The 26,007-nt window shown below is 35.8% G+C and overlaps 1 protein-coding gene across 1 annotated transcript in view; it reads right to left on the bottom strand.

Annotated features, from left to right (window-relative positions):
- acoxl (acyl-CoA oxidase-like) overlaps positions 1-26,007 on the bottom strand; it is an 80,990-nt gene that overhangs the window by 46,608 nt on the left and 8,375 nt on the right. The window contains exons 11-13 of the mRNA XM_073834823.1: positions 19,221-19,337; positions 11,117-11,270; positions 5,317-5,406 (exon numbers count right to left, since the gene is read on the bottom strand). Of these exons, the coding sequence (XP_073690924.1) occupies positions 5,317-5,406; positions 11,117-11,270; positions 19,221-19,337 (361 nt within the window). The remainder of the gene's footprint in view (positions 1-5,316; positions 5,407-11,116; positions 11,271-19,220; positions 19,338-26,007) is intronic.

The following is a 26,007-nucleotide window of genomic DNA, read 5'->3' as shown; positions in this document are numbered from 1 at the left end:
CAAGCTTTCAGATGATGTATAAATCTCAATAAAAAAAAAATAAAAAAAAAAGGACCCTTGTGACTGATTTTGTGGTCCAGGGTTACATTTGTACTCACATTGCATACTTTAAACCGTCGTTTCTTTCTTTTTTACTGTACTGTTTTATTTTATGTATCTTTTTAAACTTTTAATCTATATTGACATTTTTGTATTTATATGTAATAATAAGTTCTTGTTTTGTCTGAATGTTTGAGATCGTGCGATACTAACAAAATCGTTGATTTGCAATACAATGACAATAAAGTCTCTTTACTCTTTACAGAGAGTAAATGGCATATTGCGTCATAATCATTGTATATATTTCTGCCCTACATATGCCAAAACCTAAAATAACCTCCTCTACTCCTGCCTGTACAACTGCATACTGTAAAACAATCTTCTCAGAGTAACCAAATTGGACACACTCTTTCAGGACATAGCCAAAATGTAAACGTGTGCAGGTCATGTGTATGGAATTTGGAGCTAAATGCTAATTTCCCTCATGACAGGTGGTGCTAAAATAAGGTCATTAGACTGATGTCCTACAAAAAAGTCCCTCCAACCAATCTGAGAGGCAGAGCGTTTCACTGTTCTTGTGACTTTAGTTTAATCTTGGCCCCACAATCCCAGCACCCTCTATTTTCATATGTCCCAAAATGACCTTGGGCATTGGTTAATATTTAGCCTGAAGCTCTTAATCAAATAAAAGCCCTAACAAATATAGCCAAAAACTTGTCTAGTGTGCTTTGAAACAATAAAACTGCTGAATTATGATATTAAAGTAATAGTCAAAAGCAGAAGGCTACATTTTAATGAGAATTTAGTCATCCATCTTTTCTTTGATTTAAAGAGGTAATATCATGAGATCCTTATTTGATTCAAGACATAAAAATAGATTGATGTACTATGAAAAACTACTGGACCCAAAATGAAAATCAGATGAAGATTTACTCACCCTCAGGTCATTCAAGATCTGGATGAGTTTGTTCCTTCATCAGATTTGGGAAAATTTAGCATTACATCACTTGGTTAACAATGGATGCTCTGCAGTGAATGGGTGCCGTCAGAATGAGAGTCCAAACATCTGATAAAACCATCAAAATAATCCACAAGTAATCCACATCACCCCAGTCCATCAGTTAACATCCTTGTAAAAAGAAAAGCTGTGTGTTTGTAAGAAAGAAATCTATTGTTCTAATATTTTTAACTTTTGGCTAAAATAGTCCTATATATAGTCAAGCCCAAAATTATTCATACCCCTGGCAAATTCTGACTTAAATGTTACTTTTATTCAACCAGCAATTATTATTTTTTTGACCGGAAATGACACAGGCTTCTCCCAGAAGATAATAAGACAAATGTACAAGAGGCTTTTGTTTACATTTGAACAAAAAGTGGCATGTCCAAAATTATTCATTCCCTTTGCAAACTGTCACAGTCTATGGAAAAATCCAAAGTTCTATACTCCAAATAGTCCAAGCTGTTCTAAAGCATCCTAATTACCCTGATTCATTGGGAACAGCTGTTTTAATCAACTCAACAGGTAAAAAACAGAAGTTGCTGTTGGTTTGTGGACAGTCATGGCTAAGACAAAGGAGCTCACTGAGGACCTGCGGCTGCACATTGTGGCTGCTCACGAGTCAGGAAAGGGCTATAAGACCATATCTAAATGTTTTGAAGTTCCACTGGCTACAGTGCAAAGTATTATTAAAAAATACAAGACATTCCGCACTGTGAAAAATCTCAGAGGATGTCAAAAAAGCCAAAAGTGACACCTGTGCTGGCCAGGAGGATAGTGAGAGAGGTAAAAAAAGAATCCAAGGATCACCACCAAGGCCATCCTGATGAAGTCCAATGGACAAAGGTGGACACCACTTCTCCAGATAAGGCACACAAAAGCCCAATTGGCCTTTGCAAATGCTCATCTGGAAAAAGAAGACGACTTCTGGTCTTCTGTTTTATGGTCAGATGAAATAAAAATTAAATAGTTTGGCCACAATGATGTAGCCTTCATTTGGCGTAAAAAGGAGAAGCCTTCAACCCTTAGAACACCATCCCCACTGTCAAACATGGTGGTGGGAACCTAATGTTTTGGGGGTGTTTTTGAGCCGGTGGACCAGGGAACCTAATCACAGTAAACGGCACCATGAAAAAGGAGCAATACATCAAAATTCTCAACAACAACAACATCAGGCAGTCTGCAGAGACACTTGGCCTTGGGCACCAGTGGACATTTCAGCACGAACCCAAAACACACAGCAAAAGTGGTGAAGAAATGGTTAGCAGACAAAAACATTAACATTTTGCAGTGGCCCAGCCAGAGTCCTGACTTAAATCCAATTGAGAATCTGTGGAGGGAGCTAAAGATCAGGGTGATGGCAAGGAGACCCTCCAACCTGAAAGAGTTGAAAGCTCATCGCTAAAGATAAATGAGCAAAAATACCAGTGGAGACATGCTAAAAGCTGGTCAGCAATTATAGGAAGCATGTGATTGCTGTAATAGCCAATAAAGGCTTTTCTATTGATTATTGAGAAGGATAGGAATAATTTTGGACATAACACTTTTTGTTCAAATGTAAATAAAAGATGAGTAACCATTTTTTTCCACAATGATGCCTCTTGTACATCGTCTTATTATCTTCTGGGAGACGTCTGTGTCATTTCTAATAAAAAAAAAAACTTGCTGGTTGAATAAAAGTAACTTTAAGTCAGAATTTGCCAGGGGTATGAATAATTTCAGGCTTGACTGTACATTACATTGCTCTCTCCAGTAATAAAAATCATCTGGTCTGAATCAGGAGAAAAATATGGACAAATCGAGGACCGTTCACAATTGAAAACAGTCCAAAGATGGTTTTTGATGTGAGAGGCAACAGGAGATGGACTTTTTTCATTAAAGGAAGCAATATGTATTATGGACTCATCTTTTTGGCTAAAAGTGATGGTTTAAAGTTAAAATGCCTTAATGATGAATTTGTTTATTAGAAAAACACAGCTTTTCACTTCACAAGACATTTAATTGATGCATTGAAGTGGTGTGGATTACTTTTGGATTATTGTGATATTTTTATCAGCTGTTTGGACTCTCATTTTGACGGCACCCATTCACTGCAGTGGATTTATTTGTGAGCAAGTTATGTAATGCTACATTTCTCTAAATCTGTTCTGACAAAGAAACACAATCTGTATTTTGGATGGCCTGAGGGTGAGTACATTTTCAGCAAATTTTCATTTTTGGGTGAACTATTCCTTTAACAAATGAGGACCACACAGTGAAGCCTACTGGATGATCAGAAACTTGGCAAAGCAGGACAGATACTGTAATTCCTAAACAACAGCTGTTCCTGGCTGAGCGTAACATTGGCTGTTTATTTTTTCTAAAGACTTTAAATTTTAATAATATTTCAAATTTTTTACTGTATTTTTGATCAAACAAATGCAGCCTTGTCCTTGGAAAGCAGAAGAGACATCTTTGAAAAACATTTTTAAAAAAAACTTAATCCACCCCAAATGTTTGAACACTGTACTGTATATGGACAATTCTACAGAATTGGAAACATCTTCAAAAAATTATACAATTTTCATATATTTTTTTACAATATCCAAGGTACACATTTCTAGTAATTGTGCAGTTTATTCTTATATGTGACCCTGGACCACAAAACCAGTCATAAGGTTAAATTTTACAAAACTGAAATGTATACATCATATAAAAGCTCGATAAATAAGCTTTCTATTGATGTATGGTTTGTTAGGATATGACAATATTTGGCCGAGATACATCTATTTGAAAATCTGGAATCTGAGGGTGCAAAAAAAAAATCAAAATACTGAGAAAATCACAATTAAAAAAAATTACATTTTGATATTTTTACAGTAGGAATTTTACAAAAACTCTTCATGGAACATGATCTTTACTTAATATCCTAATGATTTTTGGCATAAAAGAAAAATCAATAATTTTGACCCATACAATGTATTTTTGGCTATTGCTACAAATATACCCCAGCGACTTAAGACTGGTTTTGTGGTCCAGGGTCACATATTTGATTTTCAGAACATTTTGGAATATTTGTCCTCACCCCAAATTCGTCTATACTGAAACACAGTAATAATAATAATTTAATTAGAAGAGTTATCTTGACCTGTTAAGATTTTCCTTATATTGTATTGTATTTTTTTAGTATTTTATTAAATTTGTTTCAGAGGTAAATAACAAAATTAACATTACATTTTTATTTTAAGTTTAGTCTATGAGATTTGTTGTATTCTGAATCGAACTGTTCTTTGTAAAAGGCAAAAAGTTGATCATACTGATTTCAAAGTTAAGGATTCATTAGTTTGAATATACATACGCAAATATAATAAACAGCAATGCAAAACTCAGTTACTAAGCTCAAGTTTGCACAGCATTTAAATTCTGATCCTGGCAATAAATGTTACAATACGGAATTTAAACAGATACTTTGTAACTGTAATATTTCATCATATTCAAAATTCCAAAAACAGTATTTCAAACTATATGGACAAATGTACACGTTTAAGAAAACAAAAATCTTTAACCACGATTGTGAATAATGTCATTCTCAATGGTTTAGACTCTCTAGTGTTAAAATGACATCAGCCTGTTTCCAAGGATTCAATTGCACAACTTTATTTTGGTACTGAAGGGGCTAATCTAATTCCAGCATAAGATACATGTCTTTAGGCTTTGACGAGCTGTGAATGCAGACGTTGTTTGAGTCGCTATGCATGTTATGTGTGCGTGTGTGTCATCCTATGTGTCTTATCGATGTGGTGCTAATCAGAACCAGCATAAAATGAATCACAAAGCTGACCTAATTACCTCAGCAGTTATCTAACAACCAGCCCAACGTTAAAGACACATTATTGACGATTAAATTGCGTGCAGTCGCATCAAAATGACCCCCTTTATTCTAATGCCTTCATAATCCACTTAATTCAATTTAGTTTGTGAGACACAGTTTATATTTTTAAAAGAATCGCCGCTTGTCTGGTTTCCCCTCCGAGCGCTCATCGCGTAGATATCTCTGTGTTTTCTGTTTACACTGTCTTGTTTGTCTGAACATGGGTATTTAAATGTGATATTGGACTATATTAAGGGAACAGCTCCAAAATAAGTGGGAAAACAAATAACAACCTTAAGGAAAAAGAAGGCAATAAACATGACCCTTGTGACCAAGCATTTTTATTTTTCCCTCAATACTTGCTGGCCAGTTTTATGAGTGAATTTGTTGTGTGGTGTCATCAAGTTCAAATAATAATTATGAATACCTGTAGCATGACCATGTTGTCGCCCTCGAATGTGACAAAGACGTCCGAGTCGCACTTCAGAGTTGGAATGCGGTTTTCCATCATAAAGCCCTGGAGGAAAATCAACCACAGATTACATTTAGAAGCATCCATTTTAGTACATCTTCTCAGGGGGCAATACTAGAGAAATGAAACTTGGATATATTTTAGAGTAGTCAACGTGCAGCTTGTATAGCAGTATAGATTTACGGTCCTCTGAAAATAACTCAACATACAGCCATTATTGTCAAAATATCTGGCAACAAAAGTGAGTACACCCTAAGTGAGAACAGCAGTATGTTGTTTAACCATGCAAAGCCACATGTCCTATTCATCATGTTTATGTTTTTGTCTGCTTGACAGGACCATACAAAGTTGTGTATCTTGTATTAGAGCAGTTTCAATTAGGTGCTTTACGTACAATTCTCTCATACTGACCACTGGATGTTCAACATGACATCTCATGGCAAAGAACTCTGAGGATTTGAGAATTAGAATTGTTGCTCTCCACAAAGATGGCCAAGGCTATTCAGTGACACCCTGAAACCGAGTTACACTACAGTGGTCAGGTCAGAGGTTTCCCTAGATGGGAAAACAGGCCTTGCAAGGGTTGATCAACAAAGTTGAGCACTCGTTCTGTGCGTCAGGTGCAGAACCTGGCTTCAAAAAACAGATGCATGAGTGCCACCAGCATTGCTTTAAAGGTTGCAGAAGTAGAAGGTCAGCTAGTCAGTGTTCAGACCATACGCCGTACACTTCAACAAGTCGGTTTGCATAGTCGTCGTCCCAGAAGGAAGCCTCATCTGAAGCTGGCTCACAAGAAAGCCTGCAAACAGTTTGCTGAAGACAACCAGTCCAAGAGCATGAATTACTGGAACCATGTCCTGTGGTCTGATGAGACGATAAGATAAACTTGTTTGGCTCAGATGGTGTCCAGCATGTGTGGCGATGCCCTGGTGAGGAGTACCAAGAAAATTGTGTCTTGCCTACAGTCAAGCATGGTGGTGGTAGCATCATGGTCTGGGACTGCGTGAGTGTTGCTGGTAGTGGGGAGCTGCAGTTCATTGAGGGAAACATGGATTCCATTTATGTACTGTACATGTACATTTTCCAACATGATAACAACCCACTAAGATGATAGCTGCTTTGCTAAGGAAGATGAAGGTGAAGGTGATGGGGCCAAGTGTGTCTCCAGACCTGAACCCTATTGAGTGCCTGTGGGGCATGCTTAGGTAGAAGGTGGAGAAGCACCATGTGTCTAACGTCCAGCAGCTCCGTGATGCCATTATGGAGAAGTGGAAGAGGATCCCAGCAACAATCTGTGCAGCTCTGATCATTTCCATGCCTAGCAGGATTAAGGCAATGCTAGATAACAATGGTGCTAACACAAAATATTGACACTTTGGACACAGTTTTGACAAGTTCACTTAGGATGTACTCACTTTTGTTGCCAGTAATTTTGACAATAATGGCTGTATGTTGAGTTACTTTCAGAGGACAGTAAATGTATACTGCTATCCAAGCTGCACACTGACTACTCTAAAATATATCCAAGTTTAATTTCTATAGTATTGTCCCTTGAGAAGATATGATAAAATGGTTGCTGAAATGTGAGGGGTGTACTCACTTTTGTGAGATACTGTATATGGAATAGCTCACCCAAAAATGAAAATGTGCAGAAGATTTACCCTCAGGCCATCCAAGATGTAGATAAGTTTGTTTCCTTACCAGATTTGGAGAAATGTAGCATTGCATCACTTGCTCACCAAAGAATCCTCTGCAGTTAATGGGTGACGTCAGAATGAGAGTCAAAACAGTTGATTAAAAACATCACAATAATCCACAAGAGACTTCAGTCCATCAATTAACATTGAATAAATCCACTGTTTAAGGCGTTTTAACTTTAAACCATCGCTTCTGACCAAAATATGAGTCCATAATTCAGTGAAAAAGTCCATCTCCTGTTGTCCTCTCACATCAAAATCCACCAACATATTTGTTTAGAACTGTTTTGCTTGCAACCGGTGCTTGATCTGTGCGTATTTGTCTCCTGATTCAGACAAGATGACTTTTTCCACTGCAAAAGGCAACATTATGAATTATGAACTCGTATTTTGGTCAGAATAAATGGTTTAAAATTAAAAAAAAAAAAGTCTTAATGGTGGATTTGGTTCTTACAAACATGCAGCTTTTGGCTTTTCAAGATGTCAATTGATGGACTGGAGTGGTGTGGATTACTTGTGAATTATTGTGATGTTTTTATCAGATGTCTGGACTCTCATTAGTGAGCAAGTGACATAATGCTAATTTTCCGTTTCAATGAAAAAACAAACTCCTCTTGTATAGCTTGAGGGAGAGTAAATTTTAAGCAGATTTTCATGTTTGGGTGAACTATTCCTTTAGAAAAAAATCACCCGCTTAAAGTTTTATATAATCACTGGAACAAAGCTTGCAGTGTTAAACACTTTATCTGACCACTTTTGATGTTTTTATCAGCTGTTTGGACTCTTATTCTGACGGCACCCATTCACTGCAGATGACCCATTAGTGGGTAAGTGACGTAATGCTAAATTTCTCCAAATCTGTTCCAATAAAGAAACAAACTCATCTACATCTTGTATGGCCTGAGGGTGAAGACATTTCCAGCAAATTTCCATGTTTGGGTGAACTATTCCTTTAAAAAAATTACCCACTTGAAGTTTTATATAATCTTTGGAACAAAGCTTGCTGTGTTAAACACTTTATCTGACCACTTTCAATTTACTGACTCAAACTCAAAAACAATTAGCATAAAATTGAATAGAAATGAAATGACATGCTTTGTTGAAATTGTGACCAATTATTTTTTCTATAATCTAATAATCTGCCCACCTAAATTGATTTTCAGAGTTTGTTTTGAACAATTTACATTGGTGAAGTAGAGCAAAAACAGACAATACTTTGTCTATAATCTAAGTAAATTAATGTTAACATCTTGTTTATCAAACCGTTATGCACAGTTGCAATCAAAATTATTCAACCTCTTTGACCTTCAAGATATGCTGTAGAGAACAAAATTTTATGAAAACAATTCAACCAAGGCATCAGAAAACTATTGGAGAAAGTTTATTAATACACATTTGTGTAATTCTAAAAACATTAACATTTGGTTGAATAATTTTAAACATTAAAGTCAAATTTGGTGCAGAATCTTTTATTCTTTATAACCTACAATAAATGCTGCCAGTAAGCGCTTAGAAGCTTCTGTCTCTCTACTGCAATCTTGGCCCATTCCTTAGTTGAAAAAGCTTCTGGATCATTGATAATCTTTGATTTTGCCACTGCTTTCATCAAATTTAGCTAAATATTTTCGATACGAATTAAGACCACTCAGTACATTCTACGAATGAACCCTGAACCAAGCTTAAGTAGATTTAGATGTTTACTTTGGGTGACTGTCCTGCAGGAACGTTAATTGATCATGAGCTTCAGTCATTGCACCAAAGGCATCACAATTCTTGTCAAATTGGCCTGACACTTCTAACAATTCATGATATCCTTCATACAGTTCTGATTTCCACTTCCTGCAACAGTAAAACACCTCCATAACAGGACTGGTCCACCTCAGAGTTTGACGATGGACGTGGTGTTCTTCTGCTTATAAACTTTGCCTTTTTTTGCACCAAACATGGAACTGCTGATCCACAAAGTTCCAGTTTGGTCACATCACAGGTCTATCCAAATGAATTTTAGCATGTTCAAGTCAGCATTTTGTTCTTCTAGGTCAAGAGTGGCATTCGGCAAGATGCCTCAACATCTTGAATAGTGTTCTTCTTATACACTGCACTGAAATGTTTTTTCCTCCTTTTATCGGGTCAAGTCTTTGGTTGTTTTTCTTGCTCTGATCAAGCATTTTATGATATTTTTGTGTTTGGTACAACACATTTTAAGGAATAAGGCTGCCAGCTGTGTCTCTAGGAGATTTTTAATGTCTTGGAAATCGTCATGTAGCCTAAAACCTTTAGTTTTGGTGAGAACTCAGCTGACTTTGCCATATTTGCTACTCAATTTTAGCACATGCATTGGTTAAATGTGTGCATGTGTAACAGCTCAAGCTAATTCTGCTTTTTTTAATAGAGTTTCTAAAGACTTGACTATGTTTTGAGATACTTTTGTTCCTTATCATAAAAATAAGTGACTTAAAAACAGTAATGTTGAATAGGGGTTGAATACTTATGACATAGTTGTGTTATTAAAAAATCCTATAACTTAAAAATATTATATTACATATATTGACATTATCACTTTTAATATGCCAGTGAACTGTTGCAGATGCAATTTTTTTATGAAATCATGGATCTTCAGAAAAACTTGTGTTTAAGTACTGCAGTCTCTGGGGGGTTGAATAGTTTTGAGTGTAACTGTAAACTCGATATCACATCTGCAGTCAAGATAATATTTGTGATATATAATACATTAAACAAGTACTCACGCAGAGGCCTTCTTTCAATCATATATATTATATTTTTATTCATTTTGGTGGTATAAACCCTTGCTAATAAAAGGAGAAGTTCACTTCCAGAACAAAAATTTACGGGTAATTTACTTGCCATTTACTTGTCACCCCCTTGTCATCCAGGATGTTCATGTCTTTCTTTCTTTAGTCATTTATTTCTTTCTTCAGGAATGTTCTTCCTAAATGCAGTTTAAATGCAGCTTCAAAGGACTCTAAACGATCCCAGCCGAGGAAGAAGGGTCTTATCTAGCAAAACGATTGGTTAAATACTAAAAAAATTACAATTTATATACTTTTTAACCTGAAACGTTCATCTTGTCTAGCTCTGTGTGAACTCTGTGTATTCTGGTTCAAGACAGTTAAGAGTATGTCGAAAAACTCCCATCTGATTTTCTCCTCCAACTCTTAAATCGTCCTAAATCACTGTTTTACCTTTTTTATGTAAAGGGCATTTGATCTTCTTTGCATGTTCACTTTGTAAACACCGGATCTGCAGCGATGTAGGACGATTTTAAAGTTAGAGGAGAAAATGAGATGGGAGTTTTTCGAGTTCAGCAGACCTAGACAAGATGAGGTTAAAAAGTATAGAAATTGTCAATTTGTTTCAAAAATAACCCATCGTTCTGCTAGATAAGACCCTTCTTCCTCGGCTGGGATCATTTAGAGCCCTTCGAAGCTGCATTTAAGCTGCATTTTGTAAGTTCAAACTCGGGGCACCATAGAAGTCCACTACATGGAGAGCAATCCTGAAATGTTTTGTTTCAAGAAACGTAAATTTTGAAGAAGTGAGTAGATCATTTGTAAATGTTTGTTCTCGAAGTGAACCACTCCTTGCGTGAGATCAAAAATATTTCAGAAGTGTGAAAACAAAAATGTGCACTATAAATTATCCACCAGGCCTGTGGTTTCACGCATTTTAAACATATACATGCTGTTCAAACCACAAGCACTGTGGGCCAATAAAAAGCACAGGCTATTAATAAGATTACACCACTGATTATACTCTACATTAATATGAAAAATGCATGTATAATAATAATAATAATAATAAAAATGTAATAAGAAAAATCCAATTTAAAACTGCATTAGAGTATACTATGCAAAACATTCTATACTATGCAAAACAAGTCTTTTAGTCTAATTACTACTTGCATACGCCAACGCTGTCCACAAAACTTCAATGCAAGTTGTTTTTTGACAGTTCAGGATGTTTGCATTTGACACTGTTACAGCTTTAGTATCCGTCTATATGTGTTTGTTTAGGTGCAAAGACACGCACATACTCACCATACCACCAGTACATTCACGGCAGTCTTGCAGACACGCGACATTCTCCCACGTGCTGTAGGCTTTGAGTCCTGCGACGAGAGCTTGCAGAGCGCGATTGCTTTGAAGGTCTTGACCCTGACACAAAGCATCGTCCATCAAACCTGCAGCGTATCTGAGAGCAAACACAAGGACATACGAACAATGCACATACAATACTTTATATTGTTATTACATTATAAAAATATATATGACTTTGGTGTTGCTAGCATCATATATATTTAATTTAATAAATAAAATACATATGATTAATAAGTTATGTTGTTTTAAGTACACAGTAATTAAAAATATCTCTCTCAGACTTTCAAACTTTCGTTCTCTTTTATTTTCCAATAAAGCGCAGATGTGTCAGATAAATAATGATGAAATCTGCAGTGGTTTCTCAGAAGGAGGCATCTGAGCTCCTCTTTTCCTTTGATTCTCCTCCTGTGGTATTTCTGAGAATGTGCCACTGACCTGAATTACACAAACACAGAGACCTCCAGTGGAGGCCAGTAAAACTGCTTTTTGTGCTGACACCGTCTTTAAATATGACAAAAAATAGGAATTTCTTGCTACTTTCTAATATAGTTTGATGTTCTGCGCAAACAAACTCTGACCGAGTTCACCCAGACCATTTATAAAAATGGTTTATCACCCAAAGCTGTTGTGGCTTTAAAAGATTTATTTGACATATAATAAAAACACAATTGACCCTTTTCACATTTCTAAGGGTTTTTAGAAGAGGAAGTTGTCGTAGTTGGTAATCTTCTATAGTAGTGAACTGGAGATGACAGCAGATATCATTTTTGTATTCCCATTTGCTACAAAAGCAAAAGGAAAAAATCCACAATAGCATTTCCAAGACTAGGGAAAAATCTAGAAAAATTTATTTTAGAAATCAGAAAAGATAAAGATGATAAATTTGCTGTAACTCCCCTAGTTAAAAAACAAAACAAAAAAAAACCACTAAAATATATTTGAAATACATTTATTTCATGCCAAGTATGCTACAAATACATTTACAAATTATGCACTTATTAAAAAATACCCTGCATTTGTACTTTTAGGGTACTAAACTGGTATATTTATAGTCTGCTAAATTTGAACAACTAATTTTGTACTTAATGCACTTTAATTGTGCGGAAGTAGTGCAGAAGTCTAAAGAAACATACTTAAGTATGTTTGATTGTGCTAAAACTATTGCAAGTACACTTTAGGTACACTTTAAATAATATCGTTCCTTAAATGCATAATATTTAAAGATCATACAATAGTGACATTAAAATATACTTTAGGCTTATTATTAAGAAACTTGTGCACAAGTAGTACTTTAGGCATAATTTTAGTAGTATTTTAGGCTTAAAATTTAGAAACTTGTGCACAAGTAGTAATTTAGACAATTTTAGTAGTATTTTAGGCTTAATATTAAGAAACTTTTGCACAAGTAGTACTTTAGGCATACTTTTAGTAGTATTTTAGGCTTAATATTAAGAAACTTTTGCACAAGTAATACTCCAATTAAAGTTTGATTACAATTTTTATATCAGTATGTCTCTAACAATATGTCAGTAAATATGTTAGAAATATGTTTGTTTTTGTAATTTATTGCTAGGGTAATATAACGCAAAGTATATTGTAAATACATTTAAAAAAAAATGAAAATATGAAAACTTTTTTTTTACTGCTGATAACTGGAATTGCTTCTGTAAAGTGTAAATTTAAATGCATTGAGGCAACAAAAAGTTTACAGAAAATAACAGAACAATGTATTGTATAACTTTCAGTTCAAACAAAAGTATCTATTCATTTTATATTTTATTTTTATTTTGCAGCAACCCTGTAGCTCAAAGACGATAGCACGATGCAAGCAACATCAAGGTCATGGGTTCGATTTCCAAGAAATGCATGGACTGAATACAATGTAAGTCACTTTAAATAAAAGCATCTGAAAAATGCATGAATGTAAACTTTATTTTTTGTTTTGTTATTCACCAGCAAAAGCTGAAAGCTGGAACAACTAATTTTGTACTTAATGCACTTTAACTGTACAGAAGTAGAGCAGAAGTCTAAAAATACATATACTTCAGTATATTTGATTGTGCTAAAGTGGAGCTGTTAATTCTTTTCACAGCAGTAAACAATTTTTATGGAACTTAATTACTGACATTTTTGGCTTTTTAAATTAAATACCTTGTCTCTTTTCTCATATGCAATTTGCTTTCAAATCATCTGCTAAATTAAGGCAAGGCGCCCCAGGAATACTAATAGTTGCTAATAGTTCTCACCCTACTTCTAATATCTAACTAATAACTAATAAACATCACCATACTTCCCCAGTTAATTGATTACATTAAGAATTGCAAATATGCAAATTAGGCATAATCAAATTAATTATGCATAAAATTCCAGAACAGAAATATGAATACTGGATAAAACCAGATTTAAAAAGGTCGTTTCATTCTGTTGAGGTTTTACAATCCATGTATTAGAAAATACTGTCAACAGTCACATTTTCATCATGATTGTAGGAGTAAAATGTCTAATTTATGAACAAATCCCTCTTTAAAAAACCTTCAGAATATAGACGTATGTACAGATGCATCTCAATAAATTAGAATGTTGTGGAAAAGTTAATTGTGAAACTTGTGTGTTAAATAAATTCAATGCACACAGACTGAAGTAGTTTAAGTCTTTGTTTTTTTAATTGTGATGATTTGGCATACATTTAACAAATCCCCACCAATTCACTTTCTCAACAAATTAGAATATGGTGACCTGCCAATCAGCTAATCAACTTAAAACACCCGCAAAGTTTTCCTGAGCCTTCAAAATGGTCTCTCAGTTTGGTTCACTGGGCTACACAATCATAGGGAAGACTGCTGATCTGACAGTTACCCTTCACAAGGAGGGTAAGCCACAAACATTCATTGCCAAAGAAGCTGGCTGTTCACAGAGTGCTGTATCCAAGCATGTTAACAGAAAGTAGAATGGAAGGAAAAATATGCACAACAAACCAAGAGAACCGCAGCCTTGAGAGGCTTGTCAAGCAAAATTGGTTAAAGAATTTGGGTGAACTTCACAAGGAATGGACTGAGGCTGGGGTCAAGGCATCAAGAGCCACCACACACAGACAGGTCAAGGAATTTGGCTACAGTTGTCGTATTCTTCTTGTTAAGCCACTCCTGAACCACAGACAACATCAGAGGCGTCTTACCTGGGCTAAGGAGAAGAAGAAATGGACTGTTGTCCAGTGGTCCAAAGTCCTCTTTTCAAATGAGAACAAGTTTTGTATTTCATTTGGAAACCAAGGTCTTAGACTCTGGAGGAAGGGTTGAGAAGCTCATAGCCCAAGTTGCTTGAAGTCCAGTGTTAAGTTTCGACAGTGCAATGTCATTTGCTGGTGTTGGTCCACTGTGTTTTTTCAAAACCAAAGTCACTGCACCCGTTTACCAAGAAATTTTAGAGCACTTCTTGCTTCCTTCTGCTGACCAGCTTTTTAAAGATGCTGATTTCATTGTGGGCATTGTGGGTTTTGGCACCTGCCCACACTGCCAAAACCACCAAAAGTTAAATGACCATGTTGTTGGTGTGCTTGACTGGCCAACAAGCTCACCAGATCTGAACCCCATAGAGAATCTATGGGGTATTGTCAAGAGGAAAATGAGAAACATGAGACCAAAAAATGCAGATGAGCTGAAGCCAACTGTCAAAGAAACCTGGGCTTCCATAGCACCTCAGCAGTGCCACAGACTGATCACCTCCATGCCACGCTGAATTGAGGCAGTAATTAAAGCAAAAGGAGCCCCTACCATGTATTGAGTACATATACAGTAAATTAACATACTTTCCAGAAGGCCAACAATTCATTAAAATTGTTTTTTTCATTGGTATTATGATGTATTCTAATTTGTTGAGATAGTGAATTGGTGGTTTTTTTTGTTAAATGTGAGCCAAATCATCACAAATAAAAGAACCAAAGACTTAAACTACTTCAGTCTGTGTGCATTGAATTTATTTAGTACACAAGTTTCACAATTTGAGTTGAATTACTGAAATAAATGAACTTTTCCACAACATTCTAATTTGTTGAGATGCACCTGTATATTTTAATGTATGTAAGTGCTGCTAAAGTGGAGAAAAAACCCTATATAATTGAATATTATTCAAATCTACAGACGCAAATAGATGAAGTGCAATAAAATAAACACTTAAAAGTGTATTTTGGATGTTTTCTTCCCATTAGTCAACCCAAATAGCCCAAAATCTCAAATGAGTAGAACACTAGTATTTTCACCAGCTAAAAATGGTTTTAAGGCAGTTATTTCTATCTTTTGCTGTAGAGGGTCAGTAGGAAATATCAGTTTACATTTCCAAACATTCATTTTGCCATTAATTGTAATAATCCTGTGAGATTTTTATTTGCACAAGGAGTCTGACAACATGAAACAGAACAAACTGAGACAGACTAAACCCAGAAGAACTGGGACAATGTCTCTAAGATGCTTCAAGAGACCTACCTGCAAAGCTACCTGAAAAACTATGGGCAAGTGCACCTAGGGCAAAAGCTGCTTTAACGCAAAGGATGGTCACATCAAATGTTGATTTAATTTAGTTGATAGAAGTTAATTAAGGTGAGACACGGCAGGTGAATAGGGTAAAAAAAAATAACTAATAGTTATCACTTTACTTACCCAGTTGATTGATTACATTGATAATTGCAAACATTTTTTGTATTACAAGTTTTCTAAAATGTTACATTTACATTACATTACATTTATTCATTTAGCAGACGCTTTTATCCAAAGCGACTAACAATTGTGAATACAACAAGTGATTCATCCTAAGGAGGCAGATCAACATAGGAAGTGCTCAAAAATACCATATATCAGGCGTTGTTAGAGGAGTGCAGGCTAGAAGGGGAAGATCAAGAAAGAGAGGAGATTTTTTTTTTTTTTTTTTTTTCTATAGAGTCACATAGTGTCGAAAAAGATGGGTTTTCAGCAGTCGCTTGAAAGCTGTTAAGGAGACTGAATTCCAGATAGGGGTGGGAAGATCATTCCACCAGGCAGGAAAGTTGAACGAGAATGTTCTGGAAAGTGTTTTATACCTCTCTGTGGTGGTACAATGAGGCGTCTTCCACTAGAGGATCTCAGACTTCTGGAGGGAGTGTAGATTCGTAGTAGTGAATGGAGGTAGGCAGGTGATGAGCCGGTGGCTGTCCTATATGCCAGCATCAGTGCCTTGAATTTGATGCGTGCTGTAACTGGTAGCCAGTGCAGAGATATGAAGAGAAGTGTGACATGGGCCTTTTTGGGCTCATTGAAGACCAGTCGTGCTGCTGCATTCTGAATCATTTGTAGAGGCCTAATTGTACATGCTAAAAGACCGGCTAAAAGAGCATTGCAGTAGTCCAGCCTGGAAATGACCAAGGCCTGGATGAGGAGTTGCGCAGCATGCTCTGTTAGGAAGGACCTGATCTTTCTGATGTTGTGCAATGCAAACCTGCAAGATCTAGCAGTCTTAGCTATGTGGTCTTTAAAGGTCAATTGGTTGTCAAAGATTACACACAGATTTCTGTCTGAAGTCGATGGGGTAATTGTTGATGAACCTAACTGGATGGAGAAGTCATGTTGTAAAGATGGAGTGGCAGGAAAGATGAGGAGTTCAGTCTTTGCTAGATTGAGCTGTAGATGGTGTTCCTTCATCCATGCAGAGATATCCGCCAGGCAGCCTGAGATCCATGCAGCTACTGATGTATCATCTGGTTTGAATGAAAGATAGAGCTGTGTGTCATCAGCATAGCAATGGTTGGAGAAGCCATGTGCCTGTATGATGGGGCCCAGAGATGTAGTGTATATGGAGAAGAGGAGGGGTCCAAGAACTGATCCTTGAGGAACCCCAGTGACCAGTTGATGAGTTTTGGATACCTCCCCTCCCCAGGCCACTCTGAAAGACCTACCAGAGAGGGTGTTGAGAGGGTGGACAGGAGGATCTGGTGATTCACCGTGTCAAAAGCTGCAGATAGATCCAGCAAAATGAGTACTGATGATTTGGAATCAGCTTTAGCAGTCCGCAAGACTTCAGTGACAGACAGTAGAACAGTCTCAGTTGAATGGCCACTCCTGAACCCTGACTGGTTAGCATCCAATAGATTGTTCTGTGAGAGAAATAAAGATAGCCGGTTGAAAACAGCTCTTTCCAGTGTCTTTGCTATGAATGGAAGGAGAGAGACAGGTCTGTAGTTGTCGATGAGTGAAGTGTTCAGTGTAGGGTTTTTTTAGCAGTGGGGTAACCCGGGCCTGCTTAAACGTAGTGGGGAAAGTGCCTGTGAGAAGAGATGTGTTGATGATCTGTGTGAGCGCCGGTAGGATTGTGGGAGAGATTTCTTGGAGAAGGTGTGAGGGGATAGGATCTAAAAGACATGTCGTCGGATGGCTGGAGAAGAGAAGTTTGGCTACTTCTGCCTCAGAGTAAGGACAGAAGGAGAAGAGGTGAGTTCCAGCCGTTAGTGTGGTCAACTGTAGTTCCTGTAAGTGTGGAGCTGAGAACTTATTACTGATAGATGTAGTTTTGTCTGTGAAGAATGTGGCGAAATCATCAGCTGTTATAGAAGTGGTGGGAGGTGGTGGAGGGGGCAAAGCAGTGAATTAAAAGTTTTGAAAAGGTTGCGTGCATCCGGAGCATTGTTGATCTTGTTGTGGAAGTATGAAGATTTGGCAGTATGTACTTGGGAAGAGAAGGATGAGAGCAGAGACCGATACATACTCAGGTCAGATGGATCCTGAGATTTGTGCCATTTTCTCTCGGCTGCCCTAGTTTGGACCGATGCTCTCGGAGAACATCGGATAACCAAGGGTTTGAAGGAGCAGCCCGTGCTGGCCTGCTTATTTAATAAAATATGTGCTAATTTGCATATATTTCTAGTACAAAAATCTAAACACTGGATGAAGTCAGTTTCAAAATTATTTTTTTGACATATTAGAGTCAAAAGTTTTTACATAGGGAATTTTGGGTCTCATTTCGTCACACCATAATTAAAAAAAAATGAAACAGACAGGAAACACTATATTTTTTACCATTTTGGGGGGAATAAAATGTGGTATAAAATCAAGCAAATTATATAGGTACAAACCCCTCTGTATATAGACAGGAATAAATATGTAAAGTTTGGTGTGTGTAAGTGTTACTGAAGTGGAGATTTATGGCTCAGTGTAGGAGAAAAAACTCATTTTAAGAAAACAGCCTTTAAAAATATGCATTGTAATTGAAATCTATTGACACAAATAGATAAAGTGCTATAAAAAAAGTAAAACTAAGTGTTTTTGTTCGTTTTCTTTCCACTAGTTTGAAAAAACACTTAATGAAAAACCAAAAAGCCCAAAATCTCAAACTTTTTTGCCTGCAGTGTCTTCCCTTAATAAAGAAAATCTATTAATGACATTATTTTTGACAGCATCCTCATTTTACAGCATTTTTACACAATCTTCATCCAGTCTGTCTGGAATATCATGAAGAAAAAGAACAAACTGAGACAGACTAAATCCAGTAGAACTGTGGCAACATCTCCAAGATGCTTCAAGAAACCTACCCCCAAAGCTACAGTACTGTTAAAAGTTTTAGGCACTTGTGTAAAAATGCTGTAAATTGAGGATACTGTCAAAAATAGATTTTCTTTATCAATTATCTTCTACTTACTAAATCATATCAACATTTGGTGTGACCTTTGCGACCTTACTTTTGCACTAGGCCCATAGTTTTGCAGGTAGGTTTCTTGAAGCATCTTGGAGACATTGCCACAGTTCTTCTGGATTTAGTCTGTCTCTGTTCTGTTTCTTCATGTCATTCCAGACAGACTGGATGATGATGAGATCAGATCTCTGTGTGGAGCACTGGCTGTTGTCAGACTAACTGAATTATTACAATTAATGGCAAAATGAATGTTTGGAAATGTAAACTGATATTTCCTACCGACACACTACTGCAATAGAAGTAACTGACTTAAAACCATTTTCACATTTTGGCCACCAATGTATAAAAAGATCATATGCAAAAGGATGTGGCTGAGGACAGGAAGTAGATTTACCTTGTGGTGAAGGTGAGCGCGAGGGAAGAAGCCAGGTGTGGCATCAATCTTAGGTACTGCGTTTGGTGCTCGATGATCTTCACCTCTTCCTGGTCCTTTGGACCGAACTGTCTGCGACTGTATAAGAGACAATATGAACATTTAGACCAGGGGTCGGGTACCTTTTTTCACCAAAGAGCCATTTTTTATTTTTTTGTGAATGCATTTTTTTTTTAAAGAGCCATTTATAAAAAACAATATAACAAAACCTGTATTTTTCCATGTACAACCCAAAAATAAACAAATATGAAGCATCACATGCTAAATGCATCAATGAAAAACATTCACGTTTTATAGATTATGGAAATTATGGATAATACTTTTCACCAATACAATTTAAAATAAACTTATTTTTTTACTATAAAAATAGCATTTACTTATTTGGCTTTCACCCACGGGGTACTTTGTTTACACCTGGTTACTTCCGAGTCCAAAATGGGGTGAGTCGGACTCAAGTCCGAGTCCAAATGGGTCGAGTCCAAGTCTTTAACCAATCGAGTCCGAGTCAAGTCCGAGTCTTTAACCAATCGAGTCCGAGTCGAGTCTGAGTCAAGTCCGAGTCTTTAACCAATCGAGTCCGAGTCGAGTCAGAGTCAAGTCCGAGTCTTTAACCAATCGAGTCCGAGTCGAGTCTGAGTCAAGTCCGAGTCTTTAACCAATCGAGTCCGAGTCGAGTCAGAGTCAAGTCCGAGTCTTTAACCAATCGAGTCCGAGTCGAGTCCGAGTCGAGTCTGAGTCCAAAATGGGTCGAGTCCAAGTCTTTAACCAATCGAGTCTGAGTCAAGTCCGAGTCTTTAACCAATCGAGTCCGAGTCGAGTCTGAGTCAAGTCCGAGTCTTTAACCAATCGAGTCCGAGTCGAGTCTGAGTCAAGTCCGAGTCTTTAACCAATCGAGTCCGAGTCGAGTCTGAGTCCAAAATGGGTCGAGTCCAAGTCTTTAACCAATCGAGTCTGAGTCAAGTCCGAGTCTTTAACCAATCGAGTCCGAGTCGAGTCTGAGTCAAGTCCGAGTCTTTAACCAATCGAGTCCGAGTCGAGTCTGAGTCAAGTCCGAGTCTTTAACCAATCGAGTCCGAGTCGAGTCTGAGTCCAAAATGGGTCGAGTCCAAGTCTTTAACCAATCGAGTCTGAGTCAAGTCCGAGTCTTTAACCAATCGAGTCCGAGTCGAGTCTGAGTCAAGTCCGAGTCTTTAACCAATCGAGTCCGAGTCGAGTCCGAGTCGAGTCCGAGTCTTTAACCAATCGAGTCCGAGTCGAGTCAGAGTCAAGTCCGAGTCTTTAACCAATCGAGTCCGAGTCGAGTCTGAGTCCAAAATGGGTCGAGTCCAAGTCTTTAACCAATCGAGTCTGTGTCGAGTCCGAGTCAAGTCAGAGTCTTTAACCAATCGAGTCTGAGTCCAAAATGGGGCGAGTCGGACTCAAGTCCGAGTCCAAATGGGTCGAGTCCAAGTCTTTAACCAATTTAGTCCGAGTCTAAAATGGGGCTCATTCAAAATGTCTCATTCAATGTCTCATTAAACTCATTCAAAATGTCACTTCACACTCAAAAACCTGTCACTTAATCACATACAAACCAAAACAGGCACATCGGGGTCACAGCAAAGGGTCAGACGCCCCACAACACACCTGGATGTCGACACAAAGAGAACTTCACCAGTAACCTTCCAGGTAACCCACTTTTCTAACCACAGTGCATGCATTAGTGTGTGCAGAGGAAGACTCTCTGTGGTGGACGTCTGGTCTTGCGTCTGTATGTGTTTGCGTCTTTCTGTCGTACTAAAGTCGAGCTTTGTACACCTGTGACTCTTGAACTACCACAAACTGTATCTCTACATCTAACATCTGCAGGTGGCTTCCCCACAGAGCAGACGAGATGGGAGCAATTGTGTGTGCGCGCATGTGTGGTTTTAAAGGTGAGAAGCCCACACAGAAATCCTATTGTAACATGCCTCGTCTAAAGTTGACTGTCTTCTCTTGTACATGCAGCTTAAAATTAAACAGACGCTTTATGTGCTAGTCTAGTCTAAAGACATGTAAAAGCACTTTCGGCTACTGATGTTATTGTGTAAACACCCTATTTATAGACATACGGTATTTGTCGAGTCAAATGTATTTATATAGCTAATTCACAGTAATAAACAAGAAAATAAAATTAATGTTGATTTCTTCAATTATGAAACAAATATAAATGAAGAAGCTATAAAAAAGACAATTGTGTCTTTATTTAGTTCAGTTTAGTTCACTAATAGTGCAAATGTCATCAAATTATTAATAATCTGACTATAAGGAGCTCTATAGAAGACAATAGTGTTGTTATTAAGCTCAATGTTGAGGTAAAAGTGTCAGTGTTGCAGAGTTGTCACCTATTATTATTAATTCTGCAAACAAATATCCAAAAGTAAAAGTGAAACTGAAATAAAAAATGTCTAAAAAATAACAAATGTCTAAAATAGCTAAACATGCAATACAAAATTTATTTTATATATATATACACACACATACATAAAAACAAAAACAAATAAAAATGGGTAAATTAAAGCTATATACATTTTCAGCAATTGAAATAAAGCTGAAATAAATAAAAATATAAATATAAGATGAAAAACTTACATTTAAAAAATGTACACAAAAATTTGCAACCTTGGCAACCAACAGAAAATAATAAGTTTAATTTGAAGGACACAAATGAATAAAACTAAGCTACATTAAAATCAATTTTAATTTTTAATTTTTTTTTTCAAATCACTTAAGTACAAAAATGAATAAAGCTAAATATTTACATCATTACATAAAAATATTTACATCCCGAAACAAATTAAATGACTATAACTAAAACTGAAATATAAATAAATGAAAGCTTTATAAAAATATTTAAAATGACTGGAACTGAAATTAAAACCTTTATTAAAAAATAAAACTATAAAAATTACTAAAATCACAGTCATTGTTAACAAGAACTAAAACTATTATTAAATGTACAGAAAAATTAGCACCCTTGCTAACCAACAGAAATTAATAAGTTCAATTTGAAAGACAAAAATTAATAAAACTAAGCTAAAACTACACCTGGGAAATAAAAATAAAAATTAAAAACACAAATGAAAGCTTTATAAACATATAAAAACATAAAAATGACTAAAGCTATATACAAATATTAACATCCCAAAAACAAATAACAATTACTAAAACTAAAAGTGAAATATACATAAATAAAAGCTTTATAAAATTATAAAAAATGACTGGAACTGAAATTAAAATATATATTAAAAAATAAAACAAAAATTATTAACATTACAGTCATTATTAATCATTAACATTACAGTCAGCAATGAAAATAAAGCTGAAACAAATTAAAATATAAAAATTAGATGAAAAACTTGAATTAAAAAAATGTACAGGAAAATTAGCAACCTTTGGCAACCAACTAAAATGATTAAATTTAAGTTGAAGTGCAAAAATGAATAAAACTAAGCTAAAACTACAATTGAAAAAAAAATACACAAATTAAAGCCTTGTTAAAATGTAAAAAACAAAAATGACTCAAGCTATATAAAAATAAAAATCATTTATTTTTTAAATTTTTTCAAATCCTTGAAGTACAAAAATGAATAAAAAAATAGTTAAAACTACAAATGGAAAAATTATGAAAAACTTAAATTAAAAAACTGTACAGGAAATTAGCAACCTTTGGCAACCAACTAAAATTATTAAATTTAAGTAGAAGTGCAAAAATGAATAAAACGAAACTAAAACTACAACTGGAAAATAAAAAAATAAAACCACAAATTAAAGCTTAATAGATAAAAGCACATAAAATGAAAACTGAAAATATCAAAATATTCATTAACACTACAGCAATAGTATATAAATAGCACTGCTATTAGTTAACATGAACAAACAGATGCACAACTTCATCAGCCAAGTGAGGTGACTAGGGTTGTTATTAAGATAAAGCGTGTTATATACAGCTGGTCATGTGCTCTCAACACAACAGCCTTCGTGAGTAAGAACTGTTTTTATCTGAGAGTACTTTTGGCACGTGTGATATCATTCACAATTAATTTCTTTAGAAGTAAACCTTGTTTTCATCAGTACACAGATCTATGAATGTTTCTATAGTGGAACATATAGAAGACAGCGGAAGACATAGTGGAACCACATGATGCAAGCACACACCTACATTTCCTGAAGACATATAAAGGACAGTTGCTTAGATGACAAACAACAATCTATGCATTTCATAACAATAACAGATGACAGCGCTGGCTTTTGTGATTTAGTTCGAAAACTGAATTTCTACAGTATTGCAGAGTAAATAATATGGCATTCACAACTAATGTTGGACTGTTGGACACAGTACAGTCATTGTTAACTAGAACTAAAACTATTATGAATCATTTCAGCAACTGACATGAAGCTGAAACAAATTAAAATATAAATATTAGATGAAAAACTAATATTAAAAAAACGTACAGGAAAATTAGCAACTTTGACAACCAACTGAAAGTATAAAAATGAATAAAACTAAGCTAAAACTACAACAAAAAAAGATAAAATAAAAAAATTACTAAAACTAAAATTGAAATATAAATTAAAGCTTTATAAAAAAAATATTTAAAATGACTAAAACTGAAGTTTAAATTTATATAAAAAACAATAAAAAAAATACTAAAACTATATATACTAAACCCCCAAAACAAATAAAAATTACTAAAACTAAAAGTGAAATATAAATAAATGAAAACTATTAATAAAAATATTTAAAAGGACTAAAACAGAAATTAAAAAATACATATATAAAAAAAATAAAACTATAAAAATGACTAAAATTACAGTCATTGTTTACTAGAACTAAAACTATGTTAAAATATATACAGTATCTCACAAAAGTGAGTACACCCCTCAAATTTTTTCAACCATTTTAGTATATCTTCTAATGGGACAATACTATAGAAATGAAACTTGGTCAATGTGCAGCTTGTATAGCAGTATAGATTTACTGTCCTCTGAAAATAATTCAACATACAGCCATTATTGTCAAAATAGCTGGCAACAAAACTTAGTACACCCTAAGTGATCATCATGTTTATGTTTTTGTCTGCTTGCCAGGACCATACAAAGTTGTGTATCTTGTATTAGAGCAGTTATAATGAAGTGCTTTAAGTACAGTTCTCTCATTCTGACCACTGGATGTTCAACATGGCATCTCATGGCAAAGAACTCTGAGGATTTGAGAATTAGAATTGTTGCTCTCCACAAAGATGGCCAAGGCTATTAGAGGTTCAGTAACACCCTGAAACCGAGTTACACTACAGTGGTCAGGGTCATACAGAGGTTTACCAAGATGGGTTCCATTCGGAACAGGCCTTGCAAGGGACGATCAACAAAGTTGAGCACTCGTTCTGTGCATCAGGTGCAGAACCTGTCTTCAAAACACAGACGTATGAGTGCTGTCAGCATTGCATTAAAGGTTGCAGAAGTAGAAGGTCAGCTTGTCAGTGCTCAGACCATACGCCGCACACTGCAACAAGCCGGTTTGCATGGGCGTCATCTCAGAAGGAGGCTTCATCTAAAGCTGGCTCACAAGAAAGCCTGCAAACAGTTTGCTGAAGACAACCAGTCCAAGAGCATGAATTACTGGAACCATGTCCTGTGGTCTGATGAGACTTTAAGATAAACTTGTTTGGCTCAGATGGTGTCCAGCATGTGTGGCGATGCCCTGGTGAGGAGTACCAAGAAAATTGTGTCTTGCCTACAGTCAAGCATGGTGGTGGTAGCATCATGGTCTGGGGCTGCATGAGTGCTGTTGGTACTGGGGAGCTGCCGTTCATTGAGGGAAACATGGATTCCATTATTTACTGTTCATTCTGAGGCAGAATATGATGCCCTTTCCTTCAGAAACTGGGCTGAACGGCAGTTTTCCATGATAACGACCAAGGTGACAACTGCCTTGCTGAGGAAGCTGAATGTGAAGGTGTTTGGGTGGCCAAGTACAGGTATGTCTCCAGACCTGAACCCTATTAAGCACCTGTGGGGCATCCTCAAGCGTAAGGTGGAGAAGCAGCATGTGTCTAACATCCAGCAGCTCCTTAAGGAGTGGAAGAGGATCCCAGCAACAATCTGTGCAGCTCTGATCAATTCCATGCCCAGAATGATTAACGCAGTTCCAGATAACAATAGTGCTAACACAATATATTGACACTTTGGACAAGTTCACTTAGGGTGTACTCACTTTTTTTGCTAGCTATTTTGACAATAATAGCTGTATGTTGAGTTACTTTCAGAGGACAGTAAATCTATACTGCTATACAAGCTGCACATTGACTGCTCTAAAATATATCCAAGTTTCATTTCTATAGTATTGTTCCCTGAGAAGATATACTAAAATTGTTGCTGAAATGGGGTGTACTCACTTTTGTGACATACTGTGTGTGTATATATATATATATATATATATAAATAAAATAAAACAATAAAAAAAAAATGCAATCATTGTTTACTAGAACAAAACTATTATAAATCATTTTCAGTAACTGAAATAAAGACGAAGCAAATTAAAATATAAATAAAAAACTAAATTAGCTTACATTTAAAAAACTTTGGCAACCAGCTGAAATAAGTTTAAGGTAAAGTGAATCAAATGAAACTAAAATTACTACAGAAAAATTAAAATAAATAAATAAAATAAAAACAAATTAAAGCTTTATAAAAAATATTAAAAAAAATAAAAAACATAAAAATGACTACA

This window comes from Garra rufa, chromosome 2 (genome assembly GCF_049309525.1).
Source record: "Garra rufa chromosome 2, GarRuf1.0, whole genome shotgun sequence".
In the NCBI taxonomy this organism is placed as follows: domain Eukaryota; kingdom Metazoa; phylum Chordata; class Actinopteri; order Cypriniformes; family Cyprinidae; genus Garra; species Garra rufa.
The sequence above is the reverse complement of the archived record's forward strand: the minus strand, read 5'-3'. Positions and strand labels throughout refer to the sequence as shown.